General features: G+C 48.8%; 1 protein-coding gene across 1 annotated transcript in view; it reads right to left on the minus strand.

Annotated features, from left to right (window-relative positions):
• Positions 1-18,604, minus strand: part of UBR5 (ubiquitin protein ligase E3 component n-recognin 5) — a 672,040-nt gene that overhangs the window by 509,459 nt on the left and 143,977 nt on the right. Inside the window, 1 exon segment of the mRNA XM_029591836.1 lies at positions 818-972. Coding sequence (XP_029447696.1) covers positions 818-972 — 155 coding nt within the window.

Raw genomic sequence — 18,604 nt, forward strand, 5'->3', positions numbered from 1 at the left:
GGGGAGGCAAAGCCCAGGAGTCTGGACATTTTCGGGTACGTACAGGGAATGTTAAATGTGCTGGCAATAGCCAGCTTGTGTGTACTGTTGAGTTCCTGGGGTAGGCAGGTCTGGAATCCCTTCTGACATTAGGCAGGTGCAGAGCAGATCTTATTAAAGAGCTTTAATGGATAGCCTGAATCCTGCCTGAGGACAGAGGGGCTTGGGTATACAAGAGACGACTACGCAGGTGGAATGCTAGTTAAAAGTAGACAGACGGTTTTGCAGGTTGGCTGCTTGGAAGCCACATAGAAAATGGAAGTAAACTATATCAAGGCAAGATCGATGAGTTAAAAGTGATGCGGATGTAAATAACCTGCAGCCCATTTATGGCCATATGCACAATCATTATTACTGTTCATATGTTTGGGACTTTGTTTATATGGGCTATGCTAGTGACTGGCTGAGGCAACTCTGACTATGCTAAAGACAGTACCTAAAAGAAGAGCAATATGTGACTATGGGGGGTTTTCCCCCTACATGCCACACTGAGCTGCTTTAATAAAAAAGTGTTGAATAGCACATTTAAACTCTGTTCCTTGGGAAAATGTTGTTTTCAATGCTTTGGCAGGACTTATTTCATTACTCATTAGGATTCTGAAAATGAAGTAACAATAAAGGGAACGAGTAGATTGTACAATGGTCCAAAAATGTGCAGAATAATTTCAGTATTAAGCCGCTTCTCTGAGACATATGAGCACTTTTGCTTGAAATATATTAATAGTACAGATCATATGGCTTTTCAAAAAATATCCTTAATTACAAAAAATATACTTACCACCAGTACAAATTATTCTCCAGTTGTGCACAGGTATAAAGAGCACAACAGTGCAATGAGACAATTCGTTCTCCCTGCAGCTCAGAAAAAATCTGTGCCATGTGTTCTAATTTAGAAGCTACAGAACTTAAAGTTTCATCCACCCAAGTAGCAACCTAACAGAAGAAAAAAAGTTTTTATAAAGAAATGCCAGTTTATTACAAGCCTACTTTGCAACAGATTCAAGTCATATGCTAGGAAGTAAATCTTTACAACATTTTTAAAGCAGTACAATTCTGCTACACCAAGTTCTCTTTATAACAAACTGGATGGCTCCCTCTCTATGTAATACAGAGGGCCTACTGAACTAAACTCCCAGCTAAAAGTTTATTTCTGTTTCCAAATAGACCTGCTTTTTCACTGAAGCCAAAAACTTGAGTTTAGGGGAATAAAAACATTTTTCAGCAGGCATATGGTTGAGAGAACTGTAATGTGCTTTGCTTTGTTTTAAATTGTTGTCTGGTTATTTGTGATTTTATTATGTACTAGCTGTACCCGGCCACGCGTTGCCGTGGCTCAGTCAGGTTTAATTACACAATGTGCATTAACTCTGCTCTGACCATCCCAACTCCCTCCACCCCTTCCCCGGCAGTGGAAGGACTGGCTCAGCGACTCTTTTACCCTTTCCCTCCTCCTGTGTGTAACTGTCCGGCAGTCCCTACTCCCTCCCCCCTTTCCCAGCGGCGGAGGAACGGGCTGAGCCGTTTCTCGGAGCACGTTGCCGTGGCTCAGTCTGGTTTAATTTCACAATGAGCATTAGCTCTGCTCCGGCCACCTCAACTCCCTCCCCCCCCCCCCCTTCCCCGGCGGTGGAAGGACTGGCTCGGCGACTCTTTTACCCTTTCCTCCTCCTGTGTGTAACTGTCCGGCAGTCCCTACTCCCTCCCCCCCCTTCCCCAGCAGCGGAGGAACGGGCAGAGCCATTTCTCAGAGCGGTGACTCGTCTGCCTTTTTCTCCTCCTCTCTGTGACACCCAGCACGTAGCGCAGAGCTCTATGGTCCGAACATGCGCGGTAGAGCTGCTCTCTACTGCGCATTTGTGGTCTGTCAGTCAGAGATAGCGTGTGTTGCTTTTACGTCCAACAGATGGCGCTGTTTTTCCCAAAAAGCATGTTTTTACCTGTCACAGGTGTGACATCTTTATAATATAGGTATATAAAAACACTCGCAAAATCGAATGCAACATTGTGTCAAAATTTCAAAGCAATCGGTGAAGAGCTTTCAGAGATTTAAGATTTTGAACAAACGAACATTTACATTTTTATTTATATAGACATGCTATCGTGATCCACCCTGGACAAATTTTATATATGGAAGTGGCGGAATATAAGTATTTTAAATAAATAATACGTCCACCCCACAGCTGCAAATGGGATGTTTTGATACCAAGAGGTTAAATGAGGCTAAGTTTTACGACGGTTAAGAGGTCCTTTTCATCTCTTGGTCCAAGGATTCAAACCTGGCTTCAATTGCAAGAGAAATATATCCCTTTTACATACCCTGGCAGAATTTGTAAGATTTGTAGCATTTTAAGAAAACATGAGTGATCAGACAAAACATCTGTTATTTTTAATGTGTTTCAAATTAAACTATTATGCATCCCAGAATAGCACAATCATTAACAATAACGGAAATATAAAACAATCTTGTTCAAAAGTTTGCATACGCTTAGTTCTTAATATCATGTATTGCCCCCTTTTACATTAATGACGGCTTGCAGTCTTTTGTAATAGTTGCGAATGAGACTCTTTATTTTCTCGTGTCATGACTCAAAGCTGTCCACTCCTAAGAACATAAGAACATAAGAAAATGCCATACTGGGTCAGACCAAGGGTCCATCAAGCCCAGCATCCTGTTTCCAACAGGGGCCAATCCAGGCCATAAGAACCTGGCAAGTACCCAAAAACTAAGTCTATTCCATGTAACCATTGCTAATGGCAGTGGCTATTCTCTAAGGGGTAGATTTTCAGACGAGCGCGAACAGCCTACTTTTGTTTGCGCTCCAGGCGCAAACAAAAGTACGCTGGATTTTAGTAGATACGCGCGGAGCCGCGCGTATCCACTAAAATCCTGGATCGGCGCGCGCAAGGCTATCGATTTTGTATAGCCTGCGCGCGCCGAGCCGCGCTGCCTCCCCCCGTTCCCTCCAAGGCCGCTCCGAAATCGGAGCGGCCTCGGAGGGAACTTTCCTTTGCCCTCCCCTCACCCTACCCTCCCTTCCCCTACCTAACCCACCCCCCCGGCCCTGTCCACACCCCCCCCCCTTACCTTTGTCGGGGGATTTACGCCTCCCGGAGGGAGACGTAAATCCCCGCGCGCCAGCGGGCCTGCTGCGCGCCGGGGCCGCGACCTGGGGGCGGGTACGGAGGGCGCGGCCACGCCCCCGGGCCGTAGCCACGCCCCGTACCCGCCCCCAAAACGCTGCCGACACGCCCCCGCAACGCCGCGCGCTCCGGGCCCGGCCCCCGACACGCCCCCCTCCGAGAACCCCGGGACGTACGCGAGTCCCGGGGCTCTGCGCGCGCCGGGAGGCCTATGTAAAATAGGCTTCCCGGCGCGCAGGGCCCTGCTCGCGTAAATCCGCCCGGTTTTGGGCGGATTTACGCGAGCAGGGCTCTGAAAAATCCGCCCCTAAGTGAACTTAATAGCAGGTAATGGACTTCTCCTCCAAGAACTTATCCAATCCTTTTTTAAAACACAGCTATACTAACTGCCACGAACCACATTCTCTGGCAACAAATTCCAGAGTTTAATTGTGCGTTGAGTAAAAAAGAACTTTCTCCGATTAGTTTTAAATGTGCCCCATGCTAACTTCATGGAGTGTCCCCTAGTCCTTCTACTATCCGAAAGAGTAATAACCGATTCACATCTACCCGTTCTAGACCTCTCATGATTTTAAAACACCTCTATCATATCCCCCTCAGTCGTCTCTTCTCCAAGCTGAAAAGTCCTAACCTCTTTAGTCTTTCCTCATAGGGGAGTTGTTCCATTCCCCTTATCATTTGGTAGCCCTTCTCTGTACCTTCTCCATCGCAATTATATCTTTTTTGAGATGCGGCGACCAGAATTGTACACAGTATTCAAGGTGCGGTCTCACCATGGAGTGATACAGAGGCATTATGACATTTTCCGTTTTATTCATCATTCCTTTTCTAATAATTCCCAACATTCTGTTTGCTTTTTTGACTGCCGCAGCACACTGAACCGACGATTTCAATGTGTTATCCACTATGACACCTAGATCTCTTTCTTGGGTTGTAGCACCTAATATGGAACCCAACATCGTGTAATTATAGCATGGGTTATTTTTCCCTATATGCATCAGCATCCCTATATGCATCAGCATCCTACTGGCAAAAAGCCTCCAGATCCTATATCTAACTTCTTTGGATGTCTATGCAGCATGAGCTGCATGTATAAGTTCTCCCCAAAGTGGCTCAATGATGTAGAGGTCAAGACACTGTGATGGCCACTCCCAAACCCTCACTTTCTTCTGCTGCAGCCACTGAAGAGTCGACTTGGCCTTATGTTTCAGATCATTGTCATATAGAAAAGTCTCAGTGTGCACCATGCATAGCTTCCTGGCTGATGAATATAAATTCTCCTCCAATATTTTCTAAGATGCTGCATTCATCCTGCCATCAATTTTGACTAAATTCCCTTTCCTGTGCCACTGTAGCTTACACAGCCCCAAAATAGCAGAGCTCTACCTCTATGCTTCAGGGTAGGGATGGTGTGCTTCTCTTCATAGCATTTATGGTTGTGAACATAAAGGAAAATTGGTTCTGATCTGCTAATTTTCATTCCTGGAATACCACCGATCAGTCCAGACTCCTGGGTTTTGCTTCCCTTCCAGCAGACGGAGACAGAAAGTTTTACTGACACTATCACATAACCTAGTGTGCCACCTGTGTGACCTATACTCAAGCCAAGATGAATACCATAAGAACAAGTTTGCTTACCGTAAACTGTGATTTCTATAGATAGCAGGATGAATTAGCCATGACTTTGGGGGAACGTCCTCCGGTCCTCTAGGTGGCGGAGCTGTGCTCTATGTGCCCATGTGGAAGTATCTCCCATATGACTCCCATCCTGCTAAGCTCTGGACGGAGTCCGATAGGAGACTGTCCAGGGAAGCAGGAGGGAATTACATGGCTAATTCATCCTGCTATCCACAGAAAACACCATTTATGGTAAACAAACTTGCTCTTTTCCACAGATAAGCAGGCTGAATTAGCCATGACTTTGGGGAGTCCCAAGCTGGAAGGCTGGAGCATCGGTGCCCCCTGGGGGCAGTGTATCGTCTCTTCCAGTTTCCAAAGACGTGATCCACCTGACCCATGGTCACTGTCTCTAACTTGTCCTTGACAGAGGATGGGTCGATCCTATATCTACCCTCGGCGGCCACCTGCTGATCAGCAGCGGTGTAATGTGTAAGGCATTCAACAACGGTCACATGGTGACTCGCGAATGTCCATGACGAGCACATCCCTTGTAGTGCGATGGATGCCGCAATTGCTATGTCTTGGTGGCCTCAGCGCAGTATCAAAATGCTTTATGTTTGCTGGAGCAAGACAGGATGCACTAGGACCCAGAGCCAAGGCACTTCATCTTGAAGGATGTCCCAGTTGGGAGAGCTAGACTCCGAGTGTATGCAGCGGTCACACTAGGTTGGGCAGATTTGGGATCCAACGTGTGAAGTTGCCTTCTGTGTCTGCCTTAAGCGGCTTCGGGAGATGGTTGCACAATTATCACCTGAGTAAAACGGAGAGCCGAGATGACCCCAGGAAGGGCGAAGGACTCGTTCACAGCGCTGCCCTGTCGCAGCGACATTCGAGGTACGATGAAGTAGCGGATAAGCGTCAGTCGTTCACTTGACCCTCTTTCCTGAACTGAGAGCAACCCAGGCGGACTTTCCCCGGCACGATGTCCCTGGTGACAGCTGTCAGACGATGCATACAGCAGAAACCTGGGTTGAGTCAGGCTCAAGCTAGAGTTTCACGGGACCACTCTCCTTGACTACTGGCATAGCCGGAGGATCCTTCAGTAACCTGGAGTTCAACGCTAGGTATGACACCAAGGAGTCATCCTGAGGAGATGATAGGCTGCGATGGCGTTGACCACGCCCTGTCTGATACAGTTACCCTTCTTGCTCGGCATGGGGGAGAAAATCTTCTACACGCTTCCTGGGTAGCAGTGAAGGTTCAATCCGTGTTCTCCACTCCACCTTGCATACTTGGCGCAATTACCATGGTAGTCCTTCCAGGCAGGGTACTTACTGGAAGACCCCCTACGCCGTGCTTGCGGATCGGTAGGTTCAGGTATGTTGATGTGTCCTTCAACCTCCCCAATGTTGGTTGCTAGCAAGAACGCATCGGGTGGAGGAAGGATCACCCTTCCTGACAACAGATTTCATGTCTGTCCATGGGCATTAGCTTCCAATTGGCTGGATGAACCAGGCAAGTGTCCCACAGTCTCCGTGGACCATTGAGGTCCTGAGTGTGATACCGATCCCATTCGAGCTTCGTCTCTAATTGATCCTTGTTGTATGCGGGATATGAGAATACATAGTCTCTTCGTCTCTGGGAAGAGGGAAGCATCTTGGACTAGGCGAAGCCCGTGTGGGCAGACGGGTGAGCCTGGATTCCCTATTGCTTTTGGTGACCAAGTTGTACTAGGACTGTCCCCCACCTGACAAGGTAACCTGCCACTGCGTGGCTAGATTCCCATTCTCAGGAGTAAGGTGTCACCACATCCATCTACTGTGGAATCCCTGAACAGGCTGTAGCTATTTAGAGTGTGAGGCCTGGGCTCCTGTCTACTGCCAGACGAGTCCCGCTTCTCAGCGGCCGTCTGCAGAGACAATCCTCCTCCTTCGTCTGTATAGGGGATCATCCTCTGGACACCCATGCGGGCCATGATTACCGCCCTCACCGGAATCGCTTGGGTTTGAATCCAATGTGGATGGGCACCCCTGTCTTCATTGGAGGCGTGGTATGTCCGCTGGCAGATGGCCTTCCTTTGAGCCGCTGTAGAGGGTGACTAGCACCAGGAGTTACCACCTTTTACCCTCATCATATGTTGATCTGGCCTGGTGAGGGGGGCAGGCATTGCATCCCCTTATTACCCGGTTCGATTATTAGCAGGTTATGTATAATTGCATGGCTGACGCCGCTATCATTTTCCGACTGGTTGACACTTGCTGGCTGGGCACTGTGCCCTGCCACTAATCCAGCCGCAGACCTGGTCCTTGGATTTGGGTAGTCACATTTTGTTTTCCTTTATGCCGACTGTTGCCCAGGGCTGCCAAAAAAACTTGCCAAATTTGGTGCTTCGTTTTCTCAGTCTGTAACATTGTTAGAGCACTAAGTCATCCCTTTCTCCAATGAGTTGAAGGGCCCCATGTGACTGATAGAAAGGCCAGCTTCCTCAGTGCTGTGACAGAATCTCTGGCGCCCCAGTCACAACTAATACTGCTTTGTTGTAAGTAAGCCATGACTCTCCACCCTGGGGGTCAGGCAACCTCAATCGACATGAGCAATGTGCTGGACAGGAGGAAACATTCTTCCTTCTTAGGCAAAAGGATGGTTCAATCCCATGTGTGTAAGTAAAATGGAGTGACAGCCTCACCACTCTGTCATCCTGATCAGAGAGGTGTTCGGTCAGAGAGTTGTGAACATAGGCTCGCACGGGAAGAGTTTCTCGAAGGGGCCTATATCGGAAGTGCCTATATCGGAAGTGCAACTGGCAATGCTGTACTCAGATGAGGCCTAACAAGGTAAGTCCACGTACACCTGCTGGCCGGCCTCCTAGGCCTTGCCTATATTTATGTTGGAGCAATGCCTCCACAGGTCAGCGTACTTCCAGCATCGACTCTGCACGTCAATGCATCGGCCAACTCTCCCCTGCACCTCAATCAGGTCGCGACACCTCTGTGCCGGTGAAGGGAGGTACGCAACTTGGAATTCCCAAATGGGAAGATACCCGCTGCCAAATGAGCCGATGCCCTGGCTTCAACCAGTCACTCTGATGCTTCAACGCAAATGCCTCGTTGATTCGGATACATTGCATTGATGAAGCATGTGGAAGCCTCGGCTTCAATGAGGTGCACCGATGTGACAGGTTCAGCGAAAAAGCGCTTCGACGCATTGGGTGGCTGGACATTCCATGATGCTGCACTGTGAACCGGCATGGGGTGCTTAACAGACTCTCTGGCTCGCCATAGGGCCTTGCCGAAGAGGCCCTCTCTGTCCTCGCTCTCGGGGAAGTCCTATTTGGGCCCCAGAGCGGACTCAATGACACCTGGTCTGACACAAGCAGCACAGACTCAGCTTCCACCATCCATTATGAATCTTCCTCCAAACAGCGAACGAAACTAACTAAATTAATAACAAAAAAAAAGTAAGAGAAAGAGCTCCACGTGCACCCAGCAGTGCGGAAAGAATAAGACACAGGCTGGATGGGAGTCACATGGGAGATACTCCCACACGGGCACAAAGAGCATAGTTCTGTGTGCTTTGAGAAAGCTCCACCACCTAGAGGACATTCCCCCAAAGTCATGGTTAGTTCAGCCTTCTTATCTGCGGAAAATAACCCTCAAACGCGCAAGAGGAAAGTGGAACCTTGAAATGGAAAAATCCTTTCCAACCATAGCAACAGGAGAACATTAATGAAACCCTGAGCAATTCTTCAGCGTATATGCAACAGTACAAGCGGACTCTCTCCAACAAAAGGGGGGGGGGGGGGGGGAATCTCGACTGATCTGTGGAATTCAAAGAATGAAAATTTGCAGATAAGAACCAGTTTTCCTTTCCTGCTCATACCCAGATCTGTCCAGACTCCTGGGATGTACCCAAGCTTCCTTAGGCTGGGACTGCAAGAATCCCACTTGAAGAACATTCTCAAAGCCCATGGCCTCCGGAGCCTAGACATCCAAGCGATAATGCCTGGCGAAAGTGCACAATGACTTCCATGTGGCCACCCGGCAACTCTCCTGCAGTGACACCTGCTGGAACTCAGTCCAAGTAGCCGCCTGTGACAAAGTAGAGAGAGCCTTTAACCCTAGCGGTACAGGGCACCCCTGACAGATGTATGCCGAGACTATAGTTTCCTTCAAACCACCGCACAATGTTGGATTTAGAGACTTTATGCCTCCTTCTTTGCACCACTCCATAATACAAAAAGATGATCAGATATCCGGAAACTATTAGTGCTCTTGAGATAATGTAAGAGCGCCCGTCTTACATCCAAGAGCCACAGATCTCTCGATTGTGGTGATGATGCGTCCAAATTCCAAAAATCAGAAGTTCCACCATCTGACTCAAATGGAATGCAGACACAACGTATGGGAGAAAATAGGGTATAGTATGTAATGAGATCCCAGAGTCCGAGACCTTTAAAAAGGGATCTCTTCATGATAATGCCTGAAGCTCGGAAATTCTTCGGGTCGAACAAATTGCCATTAGAAAAACTACCTCTTTTGAGTCTCAAAAGGAGCCGCATACATCCCTCTAAAGACCAAGTTAAGATTCCGGGAAGGTAATTATCTGCAATGGAGGACATTTTCTGCAAATGCTTTGTACTCCTAGAGAATTTACACCACATCTGGATGTGCAGCTAGGGACACTCCTTGCACCTTGCCTTGAAGACACCCTAATGCCACCACTTGCACTTTGAGGGAGTTAAAGGCCGAACTTTTCACCAGTCCTCTTTGCAAAAAGGTTAAAATATGTGCAACTAATGCCCGAGTAGATTTCACCTCCTAATCTGTACACCAAGATTTGAAACCTTCCAAATCCTCACATAGGCTAAGGAAGTGGGTTGCTTTCTTGCCTGAGATTAAGGTGGAAATGACATCCTCCGAATATCCTTTCCACCTTAAACGCTTCCTCTCAAAAGCCAAGCTGCAAGACAAAAACGAGCTGCCTGATCCAAAAATAGTGGACCCTGATAAAGAAGCTTTAGTAGATGACAGAGCCGCAACAGCCCATCTACTACTAGATTGATCAGGTCCACGAACCACAATCATAGCAGCCACTCCGGTACCACTAGAATCTATCCACCATGGAGCTTTTCCCACTAGTGGCCATGGGAGGGGAGGGGGGGGGGACACATACAGAATAATCCACCGAAACCAAGGTAGAACCAGGGCATCAACAACTTCTGCTCCATGTTCCCATCTGCAACTGTAGAAACGAGGCACCTTGGCATTCCACTGAGAAGTTATTAAGTCCATGTGGGGAATGCCCCATCTGCGGCAGACAAGTCCATGTGGGGAATGCCTCCTCTGACAACTCCCGCTCCCCGGAGTCCAGCTGCTGCCAGCAGAGAAAAACTGCTTTGATATTGCTAGTGGCATCTCATATAGCCGGGGTGGACAACATTCGATACTGCTCCACCCTGTGAAACAACTCCAGGGACTCCTGAGCTACCACTTGACTCGTGGTTCCCCCTTGTCGACTGATGTAAGCCACCATCATTGCGCATTCCAACAGGATTCATTATGGCCAACCACGTAACAGAAGTAGAAAAGGCAAAGTAACATGGAAACACACCACCCTCGTCTCTAAGTGACCGATAGACCACGATGTCTCGCCCTTCGACCATTGGCCAGGGGTGGACTGATCCTGGCACACTGCTCCCCATCCAACTGAGAGTGGCATTGGTGGTAACTACCACCCAATTTAGAACCTCCAAGTCCATCCTATGAATCAGATGGGCCCAACCAATTCATCATGAAAGACTAGACCTGGCGACCCCCCTTGAGTGCCAGCGGAAGATGAAACTGCTCTGACAATGGATTCCAGCAGGAAAGAAGAGACCGCTGTAGAAGCCATATGTGTGCAAAAGCCCAAGGAACTAACTCAATGGTTGATACTATAGAGCCTAGAACCTGAAGGTAGTCCCAGACCCTGGGCACCGTAGCCTCTAACAGACTGCAAACCTGTATCTGTAGTTTGTGCATGCGATCCCTGCTGAAAAACATCTTCCCTATCCTGGTATAGAAGCGTGCCCCCAAGAAAACAAACTTGAGAAGGGGTGAGATGACTCTTTGCTAGATTCACCACTCAGCCCAGGGATCTCAACTACGGCAGAACCTGAGACACTGCCTGTCTGCAGAGGGCTTCCAACTTTGCACGAATAAGTCAGTTGTCCAGATATGGGTGAACTATATGCCTCTCCTTTCTGAGGGCCGCCGCCACCACCACCACTATCACCTTGGGGAAGGTATGCGGAGCTGTCGCCAATCCGAAAGGAAGGACACAAAACTGAAAATGCCTCCCGAGGTTCATGAACATCAGGAAATCATCGGTGATCCAGGCAGATTGCTATGTGCAGGTACGCCTCGGTCAAAACTAGTGAAGCCAGAAACTCTCCTTTGCGCACTCCTGCAATGACCGAATGCAGCACCACCATTTGAAAACAAGTTGCCTTGAGAAAGCAGAGTTGTTTACCTGTAACAGGTAACAGCAGGATATTAGTCCTCACAACATGGGTGACATCATCAGATGAAGCCCGGCACGGAAAACCTTTGACAACGTTTCTAGAAACTTTGGCAGACACTCTGAGCATGCTCAGCATGCCACCATCCACACGGGGTCCCTCTTCATTCTTATAATATAGAATTTACAAAAAATAAAATCAACCTAAAGAAACCCAACTCTGCGGGGTGGTGGGCAAGTTTCGTGAGGACTAACATCCTGCTGTCCTAGGAGAACACCTGTTACAGGTAAGCAACTCTGCTTTCTCCTAGGACAAGCAGAATGGTAGTCCTCACTCATGGGTGAATATGAGGTTATAGGCTGCACCCAAACATAAGATAGTCCGCACTTAACAGGTGCCAATGTGCCCAACAACCAGTGCTGCTAGAACACTGGGAGACAGCCTGAAAACGAACAAAGGACCTGAGGCAGGGAGAGTTGGGTTTTATGGCTGAAAAAGATTACGGAGGACCAACTGACCAAAATTACTGTCACATCGCCCATCTTTGTCCAAACAGTAATGAGAGCCGAAGGTGTGGAGGGAACTCCAGATCGCCGTCCTGCAGATCTCATGTACAGGTACCGTATGCAAGTGAGTCACCAAAGCTGACATGGCTCGTAGAGAATGAGCCTTGACATGGCCCGCAAGCTGCAGTCCTGCTTGTGCATAGCAGAATGAAATAGTCTGCTAGCCAGTTGGATAGGGTCTGTTTAGACACTGCGACGCCCAATCTGTTTTTGTCAAAGGAAACAAAAAGTTGCATGGACTGGCGGTGAATCACCACCCAGTCCAGGTAAAAGGCCAGGACCCTTTTACAATCTACAGTGTGCAGGACACGTTCACCTCAGTGAGTGTGTGGCCTTGAAGTGTGGGCAGGATAATAGACTGCTTGAGATGGAACTCCGTGACCACCTTTTGTAGGAGCTACGGATGTGTATGCAAACCAACTTTATCCTGAAAGAATTTTGTATAAGGTGAGTATAATACCAAAGCCTGAAGTTCACTGACCCTGTGTGCTAAGGTGACCGCCACTAGGAAGACGACCTTCCAGGATAGGTACTTCAGGTCACAAGATCTCAGGGGCTCAAACAGTGCTCTAATGAGATATGTCAACACTGCATTGAGGTCCCAGGATACTGCTGGAGACCGTATTGGGGGCTTGAGCTGAAGTAAACCTCACATGAAACACCCCATAAGAGGATGGGTTGAGATGGACGAGCCATCCACCCCCGGATAGGTGCAACAGTTAATCCTTAAGCCTCAGGGTGAAGCAGGAGAACGGGTCCAAGCCATTTCCCTCACGCTGAAAACCTCTTCTATTTGAGACTGTAAGATTTCCTAGTCAAAGGCTTCCTGGACTCCACCAGGACTCGAGACACGCTGTCACCTGGTTAACATCCACGCAGGGAGGGATAAGGCCTGGAGGTTGGGGTGGCATAGCCTGCCCTGATCCTGCATGATCAGGTCCAGAGCAGTCCCCAGCTGGATCGGAGGCCCTGAGAATACATCTTGCAAAAGCAGGAATCAGATCTGTCATGGCCAGTAAGGCGTGATCAGGATCATGGTGCCCTGGTCCTGTTGAAGTTTCATGAGAGTTTTCGAGACTAGTGGGAGTGGAGGATATGCATACAGGAGGCTGGTGTTCCAATGATGCATGAAGGCATCCAAAACTGGCCCACCATCCATCCTGACCAGGGAGCAGAATAGATCCACTTTCCTGTTGTCCGGGAAAGCAAACAGATCTATATCTGGGGTTTCCCCAAAGACGAAAGATCCAATTTGCCACCTCTTGCTTCAGGGACCATTCGTGGGGACAGAAGGTCCAACAATACATCCATCACGTTTTCTGCTCCTGGTAGGTATACGGCTCGGAGGAGAATGCCCTGCGAAAGAGCCCAGGACCAGATCTGTACCGCCTCTTGGCAGAGGAGGAACAAACCCCATTCCCCCCTGCTTGTTCAGGTACCACATTGCCACTTGATTGTCCGTTTGAACCAAAACTACCATGCTGGCTAAGTGAGCCTGAAATGTCCTTAGGGCATACCGGGTCGCCCAGAGCTCCAGGAAATTGATCTGGAGGCACTGCTCCAGCAAGGACCATTGGCTTTGGGTTCTGAAGTCCACAACATGGGCTCCCCCACCCATGTGAGAAGCATCTTTGGCAAGAACAATCTGAGGCGGAGAGACCTGGAAAGGTATCCCGATCTCTAGGTTGGACAGGGTCTCCCACCACACGAGGGATTGTCGAAGTGGTGTGGTGACTAAGATGTGAGCTTGAAGGTCCTGGGTGGCCTGGCACCATTGAGAGTGCAATGTCCACTGTGCATGTGCAGTCGAGCAAAAGGTGTGACATGCACCATTACCGCCATATGCTCCAAGAGACGCAAGATCTGGTATGCAGAGACGTGATGGCTGTAAGAGATAGAACCCAACAAAAACACAACAAACAGGGTCACGAGGTTCAGTGCTCGATCCCGGGGCAAAAAGGCCAACTGTAATGACGGAATAAGCTGGGATTTCGGGTAGTTGATTAGTAATCCCAGGACCTCCAGGATCCGAATGTAGAGTGGAGAGAATGCAACGCTCCCTGCCTGGAGTTGTACTTGAGTCAATCATCCAGGTAGGGGGAGACATCTACCGGGTGTCTCCTGTGATAATCCCTCACTACCACCAGGCATTTCATGAAGACGAAGGGTGCAAATGCAAGACTGAAAGGCAGCACCCGATTTAGATAAGTGTTCCTCCTCTACCATGAAACGGAGGTATTTTGGACGGCAGAGGGGGATCGCAATATGAATGTACGCATCCTTGAGATCGAGGGAGCAAAGCCAGTCCAAAAGAGAAGGATTAGAGCCCCCAAGGACACCATTTTAAATTTTTTTCTTACAAGAAAACAGTTCAACATCCTTAGATCTAGGATGGGGCGAAAGCCTCCCAATTTCTTGGGAATCAGGAAATATCTGGAGAAGAACCCGTTGCCCTGCTGATTTGACAGAAAAGGTTCGACCGCTCGAGCCATTAAGAGGGCGGAGAGCTCTAGCTGAAGTATTTGTTGGTCTGCTGCAAATGTCCGTAGGGAATACGGGGGAGATTGCAGAGAGGTCCGTTTTAAGTTCAATCTGTACCCCCGCCGAATGATGGATAGGACCCATTGGTCTGAGGTGACAGCCACTTGTCAGCAAAGAGTTGTAGGCGGCCCCCCACTGGAGGGTCGTTCCTCAGAGGTACGGACTGCTGGCTTAAACTCCCTCACTGCCAGTCAAAACCCCGTGGCGGGGCTCTGCTGCAGAGCGGGGTATGGTCGAGGCATGTGGCTGTTGCGCTCTTAGCCTGGCCGGTGCCCACTGGGGTCTCGCTCTAGAAGCTGGTGGATAATACTTCCGTGGCCTGTAAAAAGGGTGTCTTGAGGTTTGTCGGGATGGCTTTTTGCCAGAGGACTGAGGGTCCAAAGTGCTGGCCAATAACTGCTGAAGGGTCTCATGGTAATCCTTCAGCTGTGCTACCGCTTCTTTGATCCTATCTCCTAAGAGATTCTCACCGGTACAGGACAGGTCTGCCAGAAGGTCCTGTACTCGGGTTGGAGGTCCGAAGCCTGAAGCCAGGCCATGCATCAAGCCCCAATGCCAGCCGCTGCCACTCTCAGCACTGTTTTAAACACATCATAAGTCGATTGGACTTCGTGTTTGTCATATTCCAGGCCTCGTTGAATCACCTTCAGGAAATCCTCCTGAAGCTGCTGCGGGAGGTGCTCCACCCAAAGGTGCTTCCAGAGGTTTCTAAAGTATTGGCTCATATAGAGCTGATAGCAAGCGATCTGGGCTGCCAACAAGGAACCTTGGATGACCCTCCTTCTCAGAGCTTCCAGGGCCCTGTGCTCACGACCAGGAGGAGCCGAAGCTTGAGTACGCAACCTCTTTGCTTTCTTTAAGGCAGATTCCACCACATCCTGTGGTGGGTTGGACCAGTCAGACAGCAGTAGTCTTCCTGTTCACTGGTGGAATGGAAATTGAACGCTTCCAAAGGCAGACAACCAAATCTTTAAAGATGTTGAGCACTGGTACAGCAACCACCTCTTTTGGCGCGTCCACAAATTGTAGAACTTCTAGCATTTTGTGCCTAGAGTCCTGCTCAGTTAGGAGCTGAAAAGGCACAGATTCTGCCAAGGCCCACAAGAACAGAGCAAAAGTTTAAGTCCTCCAGTAGGGACTTACGCCTTTACTCAGCAGGCAAGTCCTCACAGTCCTCCATCGAGGATAGAGAAGCCATGTCAACCCAAGGATCATAAGGGGCATCCTCCTCACTCTGTGTACCTGGGGACACCTGAGGTGAAGCCCCCAGCAAGGTTTTATGCCGAGACCCAATGGTCTTGGCAGCACCAATGGAACTGGTGCGGGCCCCAAAGGCACCATTGGAACCGGAGGGTGTACTGGCACCGAAGGTCCTCTCCCAAAACGCCCGAATCTGTACCGCAGCGTGGTGAAAGCAGTTTAAAGATTAAAACTGCAGTACAGATTCGGGCATTTTGGGAGAGGCACATGAAGTTGCAATACGATTCAACATCACGATAAGTGTTTTCTCGCTTTTCTTTATCTGTAGATATATTTTGAAGTGAACAAATTGTGTGGACTAAAATTTAAAAAACAACAAAAAAAGAAAGAAAAGAAAAGAAAAAACGTTAAGGTTTACAGCGATTTTTTAATAATAATCCATCGCAACAAACCCGATGATTATACACAATATATATGGTGAGCTATTCACTTTGTAATGGGTTACAAATCCCATATATATTTAAAGTGAATGAAAGACCACATACGTTAAGATTGTGCTCCCGTATGAGGGTGGTTGTTGCAAAACATATATGGTTATTGGCATCTAAAATAAACGTGGTTTATTATAAATAAATGGGAAAAAAACATGGCAGGCAATCGGTGCCCAGCGGCCAGCAGGAGGTGGCACCATCGGTAATCGACCACAAATAACGAGAAAAACTTATCACAGTGCCCAAAAATAACCCCAAAAAATGCAGAGGAACCTGACGGGACCTGGGAAGAATGGAAGAATAGTTTCCCACAAAAAAGAGAGTGCAAGCTCCACAGTCGCAAGGCTTCAGCATCGTGGAAAAAGAGAGACTGAAGAGGGACCTCCACGTGGACACGTGAATGGTGGCACGCTAGGCTTGCTCAGTGTGTCTGTCAAAGTTTCTAGAAACTTTGACAAAAATTTTCCATGCCGGGCTCCATCTGATAATGTCACCCATGTGTGAGGACTACCATCCTGCTTGTCCTAGGAGAACCACATTTACCTTTTTTAAATCCAAAACCAGACAGAAGGTCCCTTCCTTTTTTGGCACAACAAAATAAATGGAATACATTCCTGTTCTTTATTCCCCCATAGGTATGGGAATGATGGCTCCCAGTCTCTGCAAACGATCTACAGTCTCTTGGACTACCTCCCTCTTGGTGAACAGGGCACAAGGGGAGACCATATACAAGTCTCTTAGCAATCGAACAAATTCTAAAGCGTAACAGTCTCTTATCATGATTAGGACCCACTGGCCCACCCTGATCTTGGCCCTGTCCTCATTAAAAAAAAAAAAAAAAGAAGAGTCAGACGCCCTCAGATACGCAGGACAGAGAAGTGGACCGGCCTCACTTCATTGCGAGGGCTTAGCCCCACCAGAGCCTTGGCCAAGGCCATCTTATTTGGTTTTCTTCCCCCACGAAAGGACTGGCTCCATGACTACTGTCTCCCAGGCTCTTGTCTCTGGGCCCCTATTGGAGCCCTATTTTGTCAAAATCTATTAGGCTGAAATCAAGAACACAATACAGCGAAGGACCCCTTTCCTCCCTTCAGCTTATCTTTTGGTAATCTATGCTCATTGTTCTCTCCAAGACTCTTCACCAGTTCTTCCAAGTCTTCTCCAAATAGGAGCTTTCCCTTAAAATGTAACGCTCCTGAGACTTGGACCAGACATCCACCAACCAGTTCCTCAACCAAAGGAGACGCCTGGCTGAAGCTGCTCACATCATAATTCTTGAAAAGTTTTGATGAGGTCAGTCAAGGCATCAGCCACATAAGCTACTGTCGCCTCCGGATGCTTCGCCTATTTAGCCACAGACGCAGACAGCAGCCTCGTAGACTGCAATTGCTGGACCCAGCGCAGGCTAGCCCACTGCATGAAACTGCTGCATCCTGCAGCACGTATGCTTTAACACAGATACCTCAAAAATCTTTTTGAGATGACCTTCCAATTTTCTGTCCTGCATATCCTTCAGTGCAGCACAACCAGCCACTAGAATGGTGGTCTTCTTAGTGACTGCCGACACTGAAGCATCCACCCTTGGAATCATCAAAAGCTTGAGCATTTCTTCTGGCAACAGATACAACTTAGCCACTGCCCTTCCAACCTTCAGGCCAGTCTTTGGAGTGGCCCACTCCTTGATCACTAACTTTTTTACTGATTTATGAAACAGAAAAGCTTTTGTTGGATCCCTTACTCCATCCATGACTGGGTACACTCCTTCTTGATCAGATTCTTCTTGGGGCCTCAGTTCTTCTTTGCGGAAGAGACACACCACCTCAGGATGGTCCCCTTCGACAGGGACTTGGTCAGCCCCTCATCTGGATCCGCAACATACAAAGTAGTATCTGCTTCTGGGAAGACATCTACTGGTGAAGCTACATCCTCTGAGTCCTCAGAGTCTGTCTTCAGACTATTAGGACAAACTGCCATCCCTAGGACCCTCTGAGATCACCTAGAACTCTTTCCCCCCGAAAACCTGGGTCTCTTCCCAGGCTGCGATCCAAGGGCCCCTCGGGCCGAGTCTGCCGCCCAACAGCTTTCCTGGCCAAATAAGCTTTGTGCATGAGCAGCACAAGCTAAGAATAAAACACTGAGGAATCACCAGAATCTTCCCCAGGAGGTCCTCTTCACCAGAATTAGCCTCTTGCCTGTCGACGGGGCTCTGTCTGGCCAGGGACAATGGCAAAGGGGAATCCCCCAACTCCATTGCAGGCCCTGTAGCTGCAGCTGCCGAGGGCAAGATGGCCACCGTTCCCACACTCACCCAGATGTCCGTGGTCTTCTCAGTTGCTCCTGCCTCTCCCTTGGGCCTCCACTGCTTTTTGAACGACACCGCAGCCTGCCCCACCAGCGAGGAATTGGGAGCAGAGGCCAGACCGTGATAGCTGCGCGCATCACCGCACAAGCAGTAAGCACTGCCACATGCCATTCTCCAGACTTCAGCAGTGCAGGCCTGACTTCAG

This window comes from Rhinatrema bivittatum, chromosome 2 (assembly GCF_901001135.1).
Source record: "Rhinatrema bivittatum chromosome 2, aRhiBiv1.1, whole genome shotgun sequence".
Classification (NCBI taxonomy): domain Eukaryota; kingdom Metazoa; phylum Chordata; class Amphibia; order Gymnophiona; family Rhinatrematidae; genus Rhinatrema; species Rhinatrema bivittatum.